At 40.4% G+C, this 15,989-nt stretch overlaps 1 protein-coding gene across 4 annotated transcripts in view; it reads left to right on the top strand.

Annotated features, from left to right (window-relative positions):
- The first annotated feature begins 1,016 nt into the window (after nt 1-1,016).
- The window catches only part of kat6b (K(lysine) acetyltransferase 6B), a 25,352-nt gene continuing 10,379 nt past the window's right edge, over nt 1,017-15,989 (top strand). The window contains exons 1-8 of one of the 4 annotated variants that reach the window (XM_020604969.1): nt 1,017-1,339; nt 3,362-4,217; nt 8,397-8,505; nt 10,854-10,969; nt 11,194-11,275; nt 11,767-11,896; nt 12,787-13,748; nt 14,858-14,979. In XM_020604969.1, the coding sequence (XP_020460625.1) occupies nt 3,600-4,217; nt 8,397-8,505; nt 10,854-10,969; nt 11,194-11,275; nt 11,767-11,896; nt 12,787-13,748; nt 14,858-14,979 (2,139 nt within the window). In that variant the 5' untranslated portion in view covers nt 1,017-1,339; nt 3,362-3,599. Of the gene's footprint in view, nt 1,340-2,455; nt 2,649-2,729; nt 2,854-3,361; nt 4,218-8,396; nt 8,506-10,853; nt 10,970-11,193; nt 11,276-11,766; nt 11,897-12,786; nt 13,749-14,857; nt 14,980-15,989 lie in introns of those variants that run through there. The other 3 variants (XM_020604972.1, XM_020604970.1, XM_020604971.1) reach the window with 3 other exon arrangements.

Consider the following 15,989-nt stretch of genomic DNA (forward strand, 5'->3'; position numbering starts at 1 on the left):
TTGAGGAGGGGGATGGGCAGATTGCAATGGCACATGCTCCAATTCAAATTATCCCTGGACCCATGTAGCAGTGGAGGACCTGCTGGGGCCCAGGGTGGCATTCATTATAACCAGACAAGGCAGGTTTGGTCAGTGCCTCCATCATGACATACTGAATCCTTTTTATTCATATTTCACCCACTTCAACATCATTTTACAACAGCACCTATAAATAACTTTACATTTGCATAAATTTTGCATGAAATTGTCAGTAAGCAGATTTAAGTAAGCATCAAGCACTGAATGTCAGGAAGGTGCTGAATGTACTGAAACAGTAAATGTGGCACAGACGCACGGGTAAATAAAATCTATCAACAAGGTCATCAAGATAATAAGAGGTGCATCTGAAGATAATGGCAAAATGATGAGACCAAGCAGCAATAAATGAGGGCAAATCAAATTACACATCAAATATGTCTTTTTAGGGGGTTCAGTGTTTTCATTTAAGATCTTTTAGCGCTGCCTGCACAGTGCAGCATGTGTTTATAATCTAATGGGAAGTTACCAATTATCCCTCTAATTACATCTGTATTACTGCATGAAAAATGAGTTTTCTGGCATTTCTAATGCTGTTAAAGAGTTTGTGAATGAGCGAGGGGAGCACAAATCTAAAGGCTGAAAATTTAATGATCTACATTATTACTAACCACTACTGCTCTTCCTCGGGCATGGTGAAGTTAATTGGCAGATTGGGGTGTTAGTGTATAATATCCCATAGTGCTCTGGGTAATATTAGCTAGTGCAAGAAGCAGCTCTTTTTAAAATAAGTCTGGATTTATGTGTTTATGTCAAAAGCAATCGCATTTGATTTTATATCAGCTGCACATAAATGGAAGTTAAACAAGCCCATAAGGAATTAATGTTAATAGGAGCGTTATAATATAGCCTAAAAATGTTAGGTAGCCCGCCAGAAGTAATCCACCGGAAACATAAAGTGTAAAAAATGTTCCTCTTGGCTCATCACTGGACATGTTGATAGAGTGGGGGGAAAGTGAAACTGACAATATCATTGTGGGAGCGCACTAAAGGGGCGACGGTCCGCTCCACTACACTGAAGTAGGGATGTCTACGGTGGAAGAAGAAGAAGGGGGAGGGTACCACTTTGTCACAGGCTGCTATGTAGATTAACCTTTCAATTAGTTGTTATCAGGTCCTCTCCATGTCTCGGCGCGAGCTTTTCAGCCTTCGTTGTAAGAGATCAAATCCCACGAAATCGCTCGGATATGTCGCCGCACATTCATCCTTCGACGTTTCTCCGATAATGAAGAGGAGTATCCGAGGGGGGGAAAAACTTGAAGAGGTAAACTACCAGCAAATATTTACGGCAGCCTGTGCCCTCTTTTTTCTTTCATACTAGTTATATGTTCATCCTTGCATGAAACTTGGCGTTAATTTGTTGTGCGTTCTCCCTCACGTCTTCGGCAAATTAGATCGGTTTGTGTAACATCTAACAAAACGGTGTGAAAATCCGAGGAGGCTGTGTATCATTTCCCAATATAATATGGAAAACGAGAGCGGAGCCGAAGCGGAGAAATTAGCGATACATAAGTGAGAAGCAGTGATGAAGGAGCTACTCTCCCAGCAGTGGTGTTAACTTGTATTCCCCCCTGAACATCGTTTCCCCTCCAGGGCTCACTATTTTGACTCATTGGAGATATCTGATAGTTAATGGTGATAAAGAGGTCATGCCATCATTGCACAGCGCAACACAGGACGTTAATAATTTCACTGGTAGACGTGAAGCGAGCAGAAAACCTACTTTTTAGCTTAACGGAATAATTATTTATCGCCCTCAATTTAACGTCACATAGTTTGAATGTTAAATATCTGGATAATTACGGCTCCTCTCGGGGATATAATGAAAAGGGAGGAAGATAAAGACGAGGAAAGGCGATAGCTTAGGCACATTTAGCCTGCAGGAGTCTTGAACAATGCTACCTGGAATTTATAAATAAAATATTTTATGTGTTCCACTTTAAATCAGCACTAGAGCCTTTGTGGGGTTTATGCAAACAAATGATAGATTTAACAAACAGCCAATTAAAGTCTAAAATGATCCAAATCACTTTCAAGTGTAACCAACTGTTTCAAGGAGGAATCTCAGTAAAGGTGGGCCGGCGTTAAATGCGTTGCAAATTAGGTTATCTATCTCATTTAATTACTGCTGAGCCAGTTTATGACTGTTATAATGAATTTATGGCTGGATAGTCTATGTCGCTGCTGATGCAGTTGTAAGTTCAGATAATATGAGTGCGGGAGGTAAATGATATCAATTCATCACCGAAGGCACCTTAAGAGGCGGGTCAGTTGAGTGAAGTGACAGATCATACAGCCAGTGCCGTGCCTCTTTGAATGAGCTCATACATAAAGATTGACATGTGCTTTATCAAACCAGAAATCGGATCTCGTCTTTACAGCCAATATTGAAGTTGTTAGGGAGGGCACATTAGTGAAGGTAAGGTTTAATGAGACTCCATTGGATTGTAATCAGCGTCATGTCGGATTCATGTAAACTACAACATTGTAACAAAATGGCGACTGTTTGGTGACATCAGTAATGCTGGCAACACTGTCATATATCTGATCAACTCAGCGGAACACAACTCTAGGTTTGTTACGTAGTTATTACCGGTTTCTTTCGTCGTTAAACTGCTCGGTGGTGATTTGCGGACGTGCCTCTAACGTCTAACGACAGCTGTCAGGGAAGTGAGCATCGATAATGCAAGTGTCATTAGAGCTCGCGCTGATCAGTTTGTCTTTACGGATGTCGAGCTGTCAAAAGTCGCGTGCGGACAACTAACGGTTAAACTTTACGTATGATCTCTCCTTCATGTTTATAGTCAGTTCTTGTGTTTTATAATATGAAATGTTGCGGTGACATTTTGGAAGCTATGTGCTACTAGAAAAAAAGATAACTTTATGTCGAAAAGGAATCTGAAGCCGAAAATATTTGTCTGACGAGGAAACTGATTATACTCTTCCAGAATTCGTTAGAAGTTTCTAGCTACCTGTCATAGTCTGAGAGTTTATTACTTTTATAAAATAGTCTGAAATAGGCATCTAGTTTGGTATGTGGATTAGACTGTCAGACTGTGGATTAAGTCTGATTTCTTCAGCAGCCATGACAGCTCCTGCATCTGTTTTTATCCATCTGTTTGTCATGTTTTAACACATCATAAAAGTCCTGCTTTACACTGACTTAGCATTTATACCTAGTATGCTATAAGCTAATGCTAATAGACTATGAATAACCAACAACTGCATGAGAGTTTGTAACTTTAAAATGCATTTGACTGTTTTGAATTCCTCTTTTTCTTTTTAGTTTTAATCTCGGATTAATTAAACATCCAGGTCAGCTGGTACCTACCATTGTGGAATTAACTCCTGTCAACTTTTCCTCAAGTTCAATGTCAGATACCCAGGATTGAGAAGAAATATGTGGATGCTGGTGTGGAACATAACTTTTTGACCTTATTGAAGGATGTGGATGTACCCAGTTTTCAGCAGCAGAAAGGGGGAATCTGTATGGATCACTTTTTTGTGAATTTAATTATTCAGCCATGGTAAAACTTGCAAACCCTCTATACACGGAGTGGATTCTTGAAGCAATACAAAAAATCAAAAGGCAAAAGCAGAGGCCCTCAGAGGAGAGAATTTGTCATGCGGTGGCCACATCGCATGGACTAGACAAGAAGACTGTCCTTGAGCAGTTGGAATTAAGTGTTCATGATGGCTCTGTTCTCAAGGTTACAAATAAGGGGAGCGCCTCTTACAAGGACCCAGGAAATCCCGGCAGAGTTGGATCAATCCCACCTGCAAATGTGTCTGTGCCATCAAAGGAATCTATATGGAATTCAAGCGATCTGCGCCATATTGATTGGAATAAAATACTTAAGCGGGCCATTGAGGGCCTGGATGATACCCATGGCTCCTCGCTAAAGAATATCGAGAGGTATCTGAGGAATCAGGATGACCTCTCAGACATTGTTGATAATCCTGCTTTCCGGCAGAGGTTACGGCTGGCAGCCAAGCGGTCAGTTAACAACGGCAGGTTATTAAAAAATGGCCCACGGTATAAGATCAGCCATGGCAGTGCAGAGGGAAGAGGCTCCAGGTGTCTAAATGCTTCCCCCTTGGTCCTGTCATCAGTGACACTCCTCCCTCATGAGCGAGACCAGGTACACACACCTTGGCCTCTTCATATTCACACCTTCACTTCATGCTGTTTCCCATGTCACCCTGACCTGTGTTGTGTCTTACACTGTTGTAACCCTAAAGAATACATCCCAGTTACCACAGTAGTGCAATTCCTGCCACAATATAGTTGGTAATTAATGGATTATCCGTTTCCACCTTCTTATACAGTCTTAACAGGCCCTAAAGACTTCTTTGGAACTTGAACAGTGGCATTTCCATGAGATTACTACCAAGGAAGAAGGGTGAAAGTTTGAGCCAGCAGTGAGCGGAAACTGCTTGATAGGAATTTTAAGATTGTGGTCTTAATCTTCGGGATTCTAGCTTTTCTGGTCAGAGCATATCCCTTTTGGGACTGTGTTTCTCTTGGTCCCTATAATAAGACGGCTTGGATAATCACAAAGTCATGCTGACAGCGTGTGGTAGGCAGTCTGCTGTAGGCTTCCCACAGGTTATGTAACTCTAGCCTAATGACCTTAAAGGATGGGGCTGGATGGCTTTTGAGTTGCAAAGTATTAGTGAACTGAATTGGCAAATTCTCTTGGTACTTTGCAAGGGCATGAGCATAAACTAGTGTTGTGTCCTAGTGTGGTAGGACAGTATTTTCTCAGATTACATGCAGCTGCTATAACCTTGGTGCAAACTGAGATGCCACAGAGAAGAAATAAAATCACAAAAACAAACTTCCAGGTCACACCTCAGGGGCACTCCCATACTTCTCAGAGATGGTGTCACTTTTACTAGTGTTTAGCTGTAATAAACGCTGCAGACAAATGCATGTAAAATAACAGTACTCTTGTACTTGCTTTGCGATTTTTAAGACACTGTCAAGCAGAGAAAAGTGTGTCATGGAAAATTGTTTTTATTGTGTGGCCCTTAAGTGCAGTGTACAGTCATCTAGATATTTTGTTGTGTAGGCTTTTTGCAGATCCTGTGTTGAGGCTTATCAAGATGAAAGGCAGCTTAATAGTTTATGCGGAAGTTTTGCAGCTGAATTGGTGAGCAACATCAGGCTATAGATGTCACCCTGCTCCCCACCAGTTTCATAGTGAATAATCAGGAAGTGACACCTTGATACTGCAGCTACAGTTGTGACTGTATCTGTGGTCAGACCAAAGTGAAACTGAGAACTGTTTAGAGACAGTGTCCTGCGATAGTTCTCATAGCTTAGGAAGTCTGCTGTTTTCCATTAGGAACATTTCAACCTATTGCTCCCGGCCTGATGACATCACCTAGCCCTGTCCAGGTTTGCTGTTCACTTCAAAGGATGAGACATCTCTGCTAGTTCAGTTGTTGGAGCACAGTGAATGCGTGTGTGTGCTGAGAATAGAAGATAATTTGAGGTAAAAAGAAAAAGTGCAGTCTTGGTTTAGAGTTTATTAGATTCTGAAGAGACTCTGGCAGGAACAAAGACAAGGAATGAGAGTTTTTTTTTTTTTCCTGGTGTGTTATGCAACCACTTGAGCTCTCTCTCTCTCTCTCTCTCTCTCTCTCTTTCTCTCTCTCTTTCTACCAGCAGTGTTGTAATAGGACCCCACCCCCTCACTCAGGACAGCTTGCTCTTTTGAAGCAGCATAATTTCCTGTAATGTACTTAATTTAGAATTCCCAAGTAAATCATCAGCATTTCTTCAGCTGCCTGTTTCTCTGTTTTCACATTTTTGCACTGTACAGATTGCAAATTGCTTTTGGTTTTAATCACCAGGCCTAAGAGTATTCCTAATGGAAATGAATTCTCCAGTTCCTGGATTAGACTTCACAGCTCAGTCGGTGGAGACTCTTTATGAATGGGAAGACTTATCATTAAAAAAAAAAAAAAAAACTTGCCTGCCAACGCTGAGCATTTCATCAGTATTATGCACAGGCCACACATTAGCATGAATGTCTTATTCATTTCAAGCTCTTTATATTAATCTTCTTGCTTGTATCTGTAAGTCACTTATAGAAATCATATTTATGTTTTTTGTTAGAGATTTAAAGCTCACAGTAACACTGTTTACTCAGTGATCTTTAGTCTGTCCCTCCAGGTCACTTAATAAAAATGACCCACAAGTCCTTTTTGTGCATAAACAAGAAGTAATAACTTTGAAGTAATCACCACACTGAGGCCTTGTTTTCACATGCCTTTGGCTGCATTTTTTAGTTAATGATAACAGGACAAATGAGAATATTTTACTGTCCATCTGAGCGAATGTGATCTGAACTTTGAGGAGCCCTAAATGGACAGACCCAACAAAACATTCAAGATTTTTATTTGCCATTTATGCATAAACAGACAGTCTAGGCATATAGGAATGTCAAAAGCCAGAAAGAACATTTAGTCTTAAAATAAAAAAGTTACATAAGTGTGACAAGGTATTAAAACATAATACACAAAAATAGGGTAATACATTGTGGGTTAGTGTTGCAGCTGACAGTTACTTTCCTCTTTGATTATTTTTTGATTAGTCTATAAAATGTAATGAAAAATGCCAGTTCTAATGGAGACCCATGGTAGTGTTGTTATATTGCTTGAGCAAAGTCCCAATTCATAATTATATAAAAAAGAGAAATTATCACATTTTAAAAGTGAGAATGTTTGACAGTTTAGCTTGTTAAATAAACTAAATTCTTAATCAGTTCTCAAAGTTCTTGACAGTTGAAGCACCTTGGTTGCTGATTGGTTACAGCACATGCTACATGACCACAGCATCCACAGTTCATTTCTGGGTGGCGACCTCTGCATGTCATGTCAGTCTCTTTCTGCTCTCCACATTTTCTGTCTTCATTTTTGCAACATACTTTGAATAAAGACAGAAATGCTAAAACAGAATTGTTTTTTAATGTCGTAATCACAGCTGTGTGAGCAGCAGTCAGCTCTTAGTGCCATTGCCAACTTTCAAATACTGATTTGACAGGTTGGAAAATAGAGTAATCATTGATGTGGCAGTAAAGTCATCCCTTCAATGTAACTGCTAATTGATACAGCCAGGAAAATGTCTAAATTCCCATTGTATGTTATAAGCTTTTACCCCTGGAGTTCATTTGGATGATGTGAGACCGGTTGAAAAGATGTTCGTGTCTTGTGTTTGTTGAGAGATGGAGAAAAAAAAACCCAAGATCTCCCCTAATTCAGCTGTAGGTCAGGAGGAGGTCAGGACCAATAGAGAGATGTGGAGGTTGCAGATTTGGCAGTGGTCAGGATGTTGATCTGCGTCATAGAAACCAGGAACTAATTATGAGCATCCCCAGAGTGCCCCTCAGTGCTCCAGTCAATTGACAAGGCCTTAGCGTGTAAACTAATGATGAGGTGGGTTGTTTACGGTCACACCGTGTTAGTTAGTTAGTGTTAGTTTCCATGTGGAGCTTCATCTTAAGCAGGAAAGGAGGCAGCAGTTTGTTTGATGCTCCTCTAGAGGCCTGTGTAGATGATCTCATAATTAAAGGGACTCCTTATGAAAGCCATATTGCGTCAGTCTGAGTTTTGCCTGGTTATGATTTCAGCCAAAGATTGATTAGGTTTTGTCTGGCTGCTGTATGAAGAGATGACACTGAGGTTTTCCTAGTTTCCTCAGCGAAGTCAGCCTGTCTTCATTTTTAGTGATCAATGGAGAAATCCTCTTAAACATTGAGCTCATATTTCACTTCTTCTGAACTTAACTATAAGCTTTTAAATGAGTGTTTGTTCTGAAACTTGCAACATTTATAATGGATAATGGCAGTAACAATGAGAGCATGTTGTATTATTGAGGTAATTTGATTACATGCTGCTTAATCCTTTCAGACTGGAGTACAGGCTTTAAGAATTGGATTAAGCCCTTAAACTATGATTACTAAGATCACTTACCCATTCAGATGTAATGGATAAAGGAGGTGGATCTAAAATACATCATATCTCTGAGGATGAGACTCATTTATTATTTATTTCTAGTCTGTGAGAACGTAACTATTTTTTTCCTCTTTGCTGAGCTTATGCTTCCAGTTCATATATTTGTGGCTGTTTCATTAAATCCATACACTAATTTTATCTTCTTGCCCTTAACCAACAATATTGTCTACAGTGATCTAAAAAAATCTTGACATGATAAAATGTCCATAAACAAACAGGCTTTCAAGCAGTACATGCACAGCCTGTGCCCAATTCTGTTTTTTAAACAGTTTGTCTCTGTTTGTTTTCCCACCCAGCTTCGGGTTGACCCCATCCCAATATGCAGTTTCTGTCTTGGAACGAAAGAATCAAATCGGGACAAGCGGCCAGAAGAGCTGCTGTCCTGTGCAGACTGTGGGAGCAGTGGTAAGTAGCCTTGTGTAACACTTCACTCATTACATGGACTCACAAGCTATTAATATACTGTAGCCTGGGCTGTTGGTATGTTAGCAAAGGCTCACAAGCAACAGTGTGAATGTATGTATATGAGGAACACAGGTGGGGGATTATGGTTTAAATCATTATTGCCACACTAAGAAAAATAATTTTTGATAGCATTATGTATAGTGATATGTCATGTTGAGGTTCTTCAGAAGTATTCAGGCCCCTTCACTTTTTGCACACTTTATTGTGTTGTAGACTTAATTTTAAATGGATAAAATTACAATTTTTATCCATTAATCTACACTCAGTAACCCATCTTTTTTTTCCTGTTAAAAATCAAAAACTGAAATATCTGATTTACAAACGTATTTAATCTCTTTTTACTGTGGCACTCCAAGCTGTGGTCAGGTGCATCCTTTTTGCTTTGAGATGTGTCTGGCACTTGATTGGAGTCCCCATGTGGCAAATTTAATTGACTGGACACACCTGTGTATATAAGGTCCCGCAATTCACACTGCATGTTAGGACATAGACCAAGCCATGACGTCCAAGCAGCTCTCTGTAGACCTCTGTGATAAAATTGTGGTGGTGGTGGTGGTGGTACAGAGCAATTTCAGAAGCATAGAGTGTTCCCAGGAGCAAAGTGACGTCAGTGACTGTGAAATGCAAGATGCTTGGAACCGATAGGACTTTTCCTAGAGTTGGCAGTCTGGCAATCTGACCAGGCAAGAAGAGCCTTGGTTAGAGAGGCGACCAAGAACCCAATGATCTCTCTAACAGAGGGAAAGACGAATGCAGTCAAACACAGAGAGGTTCTTGGAGGAAACCTGCTCCAGAGTGCATGTGACCTCTTGCTTTCATTTTGCCATTATGGGTTATTGAGTGTAGATTGATGGGAGAAAAAAGAAAAACTTTACAGCAAAATAGTGTTTAAAAAGTGAAGATGTCTGAATACTGTATGAGGCGACGGAAAATGTAACATCCCATATCAAATTTCTAAACTTTAAAAGTGTTTGGTAACAGAATTGGCTAATTTTAAACATTTTGCATTTGCTTGTAAAATGAATTTACATTACAACATGTAACAGAAGATAAGATGGTATCACTGCAATGTTACAAAATGAGAAAAGGTAACTGGGAATTTAATATCTCAATAGTTATATATGTACTTAGTTTATTACTATAGAGTTATAGCATGATAGCAGTAGGTGGTTTAAGTAATTGTAGGTGTTTAATTAGATGGAAATATTTAGTTTTGTTTCTTGCCTGAATATCTGAAAAATCACAGTATTTCACCATACTTATGAAGAAAGCCTGTATACCCCAAGATTTAAAGCTGTTCTGTTTTTTGCTTTCCAGCGCTGCCTACAAACAATGTTAAGGCTACCTCATTATAAAGGTTATAGAAAACTCGGTGACTGTTGACAAATGTGTATCATCTCTGAATATTCAATATACAGTATCATCTAACCCTGGTAGCCGCTGTTTTTAACATCAGTTAGGCAGCTATCACATTTTTGCTCCCTATTTTTCACTTCTATTGAAAGGATTTATTGGAAGAACAATGTTCAAATTGAGTGGCTGAAGGGTTCCAAATTACTTGCAACCCTCAGTGGGCTCAAGAAGGGCAGATGCTCCATAAGTGGCCATTAAAAATCTGAAATCACCCAAGTCATTTTCGCTCAATTCAGATTCTTTTTACAGACTGCACTAGGCACAGCAGATCAAAGATCAACTCTCTTCCCTGCTGCAGATTGGTGGCATTTCCTTTACTGTTCTTTTGTTCCAGACAAAATTACTAACCCCCCATAAAATTACTTCTGCCAAGGAGTCATTTATGTTTGAACAATTATTTTAAATGCCGTAAGGAATTGTTCTCCTGGTGACATTTTTATAGCTCAAATTTGACTAAGTAGCGTCGAGGTGGTTTTCATTAACTGCTCGTAGTGTATACAAATTATGCTCTCACTGTAAAACAGCTGTTTTACAACCATGAGAGGGAGCTGGGTGAGGGAGAAGGCAAGCTTTTACATGACTTTCATGGATCGACTTCCATTAGAATGAGTGCTGCTACTGTTTCAGCCTCATTAAGATCAAATTATCTGTAATTAGCGACTCAGATGTTTGATCATACTGTTTTTAGACACAACTTGTGGCGGGGGGAGATAAGTGTAACGGACACACAGACCTACCATTGTTTTTGATGATGTAATATGCTAATATTTAACCTTACCGTGTGAATAAATGGAAAGCCTTGTCTCTACCTCTGTGATTCAGTTGCCGTTGGTAAAATATGTCATGCTAAAATGGATTTTCAATTGCTTCTGAAGGGCATCCATCATGTCTGAAGTTTTCCCCCGAATTAACCTCAAATGTGAAGAGATTACGGTGGCAGTGTATTGAGTGCAAAACCTGCAGCTCCTGTCGAATACAGGGGAAAAATGCTGTAAGTATAATGTTGCATACATCTTAACACACCATTTTCTGTGTTGTTTGCTTGGAGGTAGATCCATTTTGTGCGTCCCTAAGGATTTGCTGGTTTTCCCTCAGATTTGTAAAAGCCTCTCTCGTGCACAATTGGGCTTATTTTTCCAAAACACTTTAAATGACGGGGGGGTTACACGTGTGCATCAGGGACATCCCTCACACATGCCTGCTGTTCCTTTTCAGGATGAGATGCTATTTTGCGATTCATGTGATCGGGGCTTTCACATGGAATGCTGCGACCCACCGCTTTCCAGAATGCCAAAAGGTGAGGTGTTTACACTGTCTATCTTCTCTGTTTCTCTCTCTGCTGTCAATTCAAAGCCTCTTCTTCACAGACGGCCGTTTTGGGGCTGTCACTCCACACACAGTGAGGCAGTGGTGGCTTATTAGGAGCTTTGCATGCATATCAAATTATTCCCGCATCCCCGGGGAGATTTGCTATCTCTGGATTACAGTGCTGACCCTACAGCGAGGCTTGTGCATGTACTGTAGTAGGGCATTTGGCAGGCAATTCATACAAGCCACATAGTTTTGCTCAACAAGCTGACACAAAGTCTATTTCACTGGACAAAGAATTGACCCAGTGTTTTTCTTATGGATTTTCGCTTTGTGCTGAGTAATTGATTGTCATTGTGAGCTGGTGGGATTCTCGCCAGCTCTCGGTATTAAAGGAAATGTTTCAAATGAATGTACTCTGTGTCCTCCGAATTGATGAACCCACCCAAGCAGTACTCTCTGTATTTGGACACCCTCCAGGAACCTGGATCTGTCAAGTCTGCAGGCCAAAGGAGAATGGGAAGAAACTGCTGCAAAAGAAAGCTGATGAGATCAAACGTCGATATGCAAAGCCAATCGGAAGGCCCAGAAATAAGCTCAAACAAAATATGTAAGTGTACAACAATCACACTGTTTGCAGTTTTATCTTGTAATAATAAGACTCTATTCATTTCCAAGTTAATTTTCATCATCTGGGAACACACTGACCTTGCTGAAAAGTCAGATGGGACATTTTTAAACAGTCTGTCAGCTTCAGACTTTCTGGTTCAACATTGACCTACTGCTGTTGTTTTTACAGATCTGAGCAATTACTTTGGTGATTACCTGTACTGTAATTAACTAGAATTATCTTTTGTGTTTATGAACTACAGCTCAACCAGCTTTTTATTTTATTTTTTTTGGGTGCAAAATGTGTAATTTGCTCCTAAAACCCAGTTGTTTCTCATGCTGAAATATAGAACAACTTCTAGAGATGTGGTGTACTGTATTTATTATTTTACTTAAGTAAAAAGTACAGAAGTATTATCAGCAAAATGTAATTCAAATATCAAACTTAAAAGTATTCATTATTCAGAGGGGCCCCTTTTGAGCCATATGCTGTTACCTTGTTGGATTAGTTAGTGTAAGTGATGCATGAATGAGTTAAATGTTGAAGCACAGTTATCTGTTGTGAAGCAAAATCTTTGACTATATGCTGTTAGGTAGAATAATCTATAACAATGCATTATGATTTGGAAGGTGATCACATGCTTTTTCTGTAAAATCTTTATCTGCCAATGTAGACAAATAAAGATAGTGGAGTAAAAAGTACTGGGCGAATAGAAGGAGAGAGAAACATAAAATGGAAATGTTCAAACAGTACATGTACTTCAAAACTGCACTATAGTGTAGTACTTGAGTAAATATTGTTTCTTGGTTATGTTCCAACTCTGGTAGTAAGTTGTGTCCTTCTCTATCTTTATTTCTGTTCAGTAGGTTTATTGTTTTTGTCTTTTGCAGGTCTGTAACCGGTGGTGATGGCTCCGTAGTAACACTTGGAGGAAGGGGGTCACCTGGTAGGGGTCAAAAGATTACCGTCTGTTCCACACCTTCATCTGGTCATGCTGCATCTGTGAAGGACGCCAGAGACAGATTGGCTGTTGCAGACCCCTGTTATGCGGTCGACGCCACCCAATTCACCACTTCCACCTCCACCACCACTCCTCCCCTCACGCCCACCTCCACCTCAGCTGCACTCACCGTTAACAAGAAAACCAAAGGGCTTATTGATGGGCTTTCCAAATTCTTTACCCCTTCCCCCGTGGGCCGTCGCTCGCGAGCAGTAGCCGTAGAGTCAGCCGCCAAACATTTAAGCTCTAGAGACAAGGGTCTGCCCAAACTGTCCAAGCCACCTGAGCCGTGTGCATTTGTTGCTAACGCCACTCAAAAGAAACCCCCCATGTCCTCTGCCCTCCCTTCCGCTCCCACGTTGCCAGGACTTAGCCTCCCCTCGCAAGTGTCCAGCAGCTCCACCTCCGCTAACTCACCCCAGAGTTCTTCCAGCCAGTCTAGTGTTCCTTCCCTGAGTAGTCTCTGCAATAGCAGCCAACTTAAAGGACTATTTGATGGACTCTCTCACATTTATACTACTCAGGGACAGTCGCGGAAAAAGAGACTACCTTGCTATGCGCCGCCTAAGCGCATGCACCAAAAGCAGGATTCATCAGTTGCGTCCAAAACTGGGCCCCAGCGCCTTGGAAAGAATGAGTTTAATAAAAATAGGGTACAGTCCACATCTGTTGGTTCTGGCCGACCCAGGGGACACCCATTTAAGATGGTCAGTCATTTCAAACGTAACCCCTTCCTTAAAAAGCACAGGACACTAGGCAGGCTGAGGTATAAAGTGAGCCCTCAGAAGGGAGCCCCCTCACCAGGAAAGGCAGACTTGACAGACGGAAGAATTAAGCCTGAGAATAATCATGGTAAGCAAGGCTCGAAACTCTAGCCAAGACCTGCGTCTCCACACCTTTAAGCTTCTTCTTTATGTTGTTAGAGCTTGACAGTCATAGATATGTTTTTCCAGACTAGTGCTAATATTTTCTTTGATAAGACACCTTCAGTATTCTGACAGACTACTAATATACTGCCTAATTTGAATTCTTTTAGTTTCTTAACCCAGTTTCGTTGCGCTTTGACTTGGCTGCGGAGTTTACGTGGCATTCATCCTCTTGCCCGTTGGCTTTTGTCATAGTGCATGGCCCACTAACTCCCTCATGTTGCTCCTTGCTCTGTCCCTGACCCTCTGCAGTAGAGTGCACACATTGTGATCACTGCCTAGTAGAAGCTGTAGTCACATCCGCACTCTTCCTCATCGCACCCTCACTCTTGAAATCACTGTCTCCACTCAACCTCACTTCCAGTGATCATTAGACACATACAACCCAGTGATTCACCCACCCAAGTTGACTCAGAGCTGACATGATGATTATAGCTAGAAGTGCAGTAACCCTTACATTTCACTGTCTTCAGGAGTGAAGTCACAGTTTAAAGAAATAACACATAGGAAAAACAAATGGCTGTATGGTTCAAGCAGTTCTAAACAATATACTGCACAAACACTACTTACTCCAGCAGCACATTTCCATAAATATGTTACTGACACATCACTTCCAGTTGTAATGGGTTTTTGTTTTGGTGGTTAAGTCATGGTGTTGATGTCTTTCATAAAATTACTGCCTGCTTTCCAACATCAGTTGCTTTTCATGTCGACACTCGCTCCCTTCACTGCATTTGCTTCTTAATTCATGGGAAACTGTCTTGGTGGATGACTAAGCACATGAAAGCAGTTACGCAATTAGAGTGATTTAGTTTCACTTCATTACATTAGGGATTTTCATATAAACATGCAAAGATGATACATTATGAAATTCCTCAGAGACACAACCTCAGACAGGCTCAGCAGCAGTACTCACATTATAAGCACATTTGCATAGAATGCATTTATGAGATTATTTAGTCACAGCTGCTTCAAGCAGGCTGGTGCTGATGTGCTATCTGATGTGTTAATGTTGTGTTGTTGTGCCTATAACAGGCCACACCTGGGAGCTGTGTGTGAAGCAGGAGACCCAAACTGACATTGCAGCCATGTCAAGAGACCATGTCACAGAGGAGGACATTGAGACGTTCACATGTGTCCAGGAACTTGCAGCACAGGTGAGAAATCTGGGTAAAAGAACATCTGGAATTTAGGCTCAGCCAAGCAGTTTCCAGCTTCATTTTGATATGTTGATATTTTCAAGTTAAATGAGTGTGTTGGCATGAGCAACACAATACCAGTACCGAAACATGGTCTTTCAGTGACTTGTAATAATTTACATCTTATGTGAACATATGCAAAGTGAATTTTGCAAGGTTTCTGCAACTGCGCTACATAGTAACATCTGACTCTTATGACGTATTTATGTATTTAAAGCTACCTACTTTCTTTTTGGCCACTAGAGCACTAGAAGATTTGGTGAGACACAAACAAAATGGCACCATAAGCTGTTTCCTAGCAGTGACATAACTTACGGATGCCTGGGTGCACTGTACAAAATGCAGCCTCTAGTCCAAAGCTAGCATTATCTGACTAACAAGTAAACCTATCAGTCCATTTGGTTACTGCTAATGTGACACAAAGCTTGAATTACTCTCAAAATATAAAATTATATTAATTTAATACTAAGGTAAAATCATGCAGACTTGGTCACTAATGTTACCAAAACAAACATGTTCGCTTTAGATGCTAACAAATCCAGTAGGAGGAACACCACATCTGAATCTGATTTAAGGTGGCAGACTGTAGGTGTAAGTGAGAAGTATTTTGAGAGTCACTGCATTCTGTCTCATTTTCAATTGATTTATCAGACAACGTGTAAAATCCTAGTTAGTGTAATGCACCTTTAAGTATTATCAGTGACGTGCGGTGAGGTTGACAGCTGGTGAGGCACTAACTCTTTTACAGTCAGATTTACAAATACAAATTGTCTGTTAACAGACAATGCGTTATGTTTTATAGCTCATATCAACATTCTTCACACAAACGTGACCCATATTTAATTTGAGGTTAAAATTTATTCCAGTTGATCTTATTTCTAACTAGAAATAATAAAAGTTAATGGTCTTACCTTTACTTGTACACGAAATCCATTTGTCAGCTGGTATGTATTACAAACCCTTTTACC

This window comes from Monopterus albus, unplaced genomic scaffold, assembly GCF_001952655.1.
Source record: "Monopterus albus unplaced genomic scaffold, M_albus_1.0 scaffold69.1, whole genome shotgun sequence".
Lineage (NCBI taxonomy): Eukaryota > Metazoa > Chordata > Actinopteri > Synbranchiformes > Synbranchidae > Monopterus > Monopterus albus.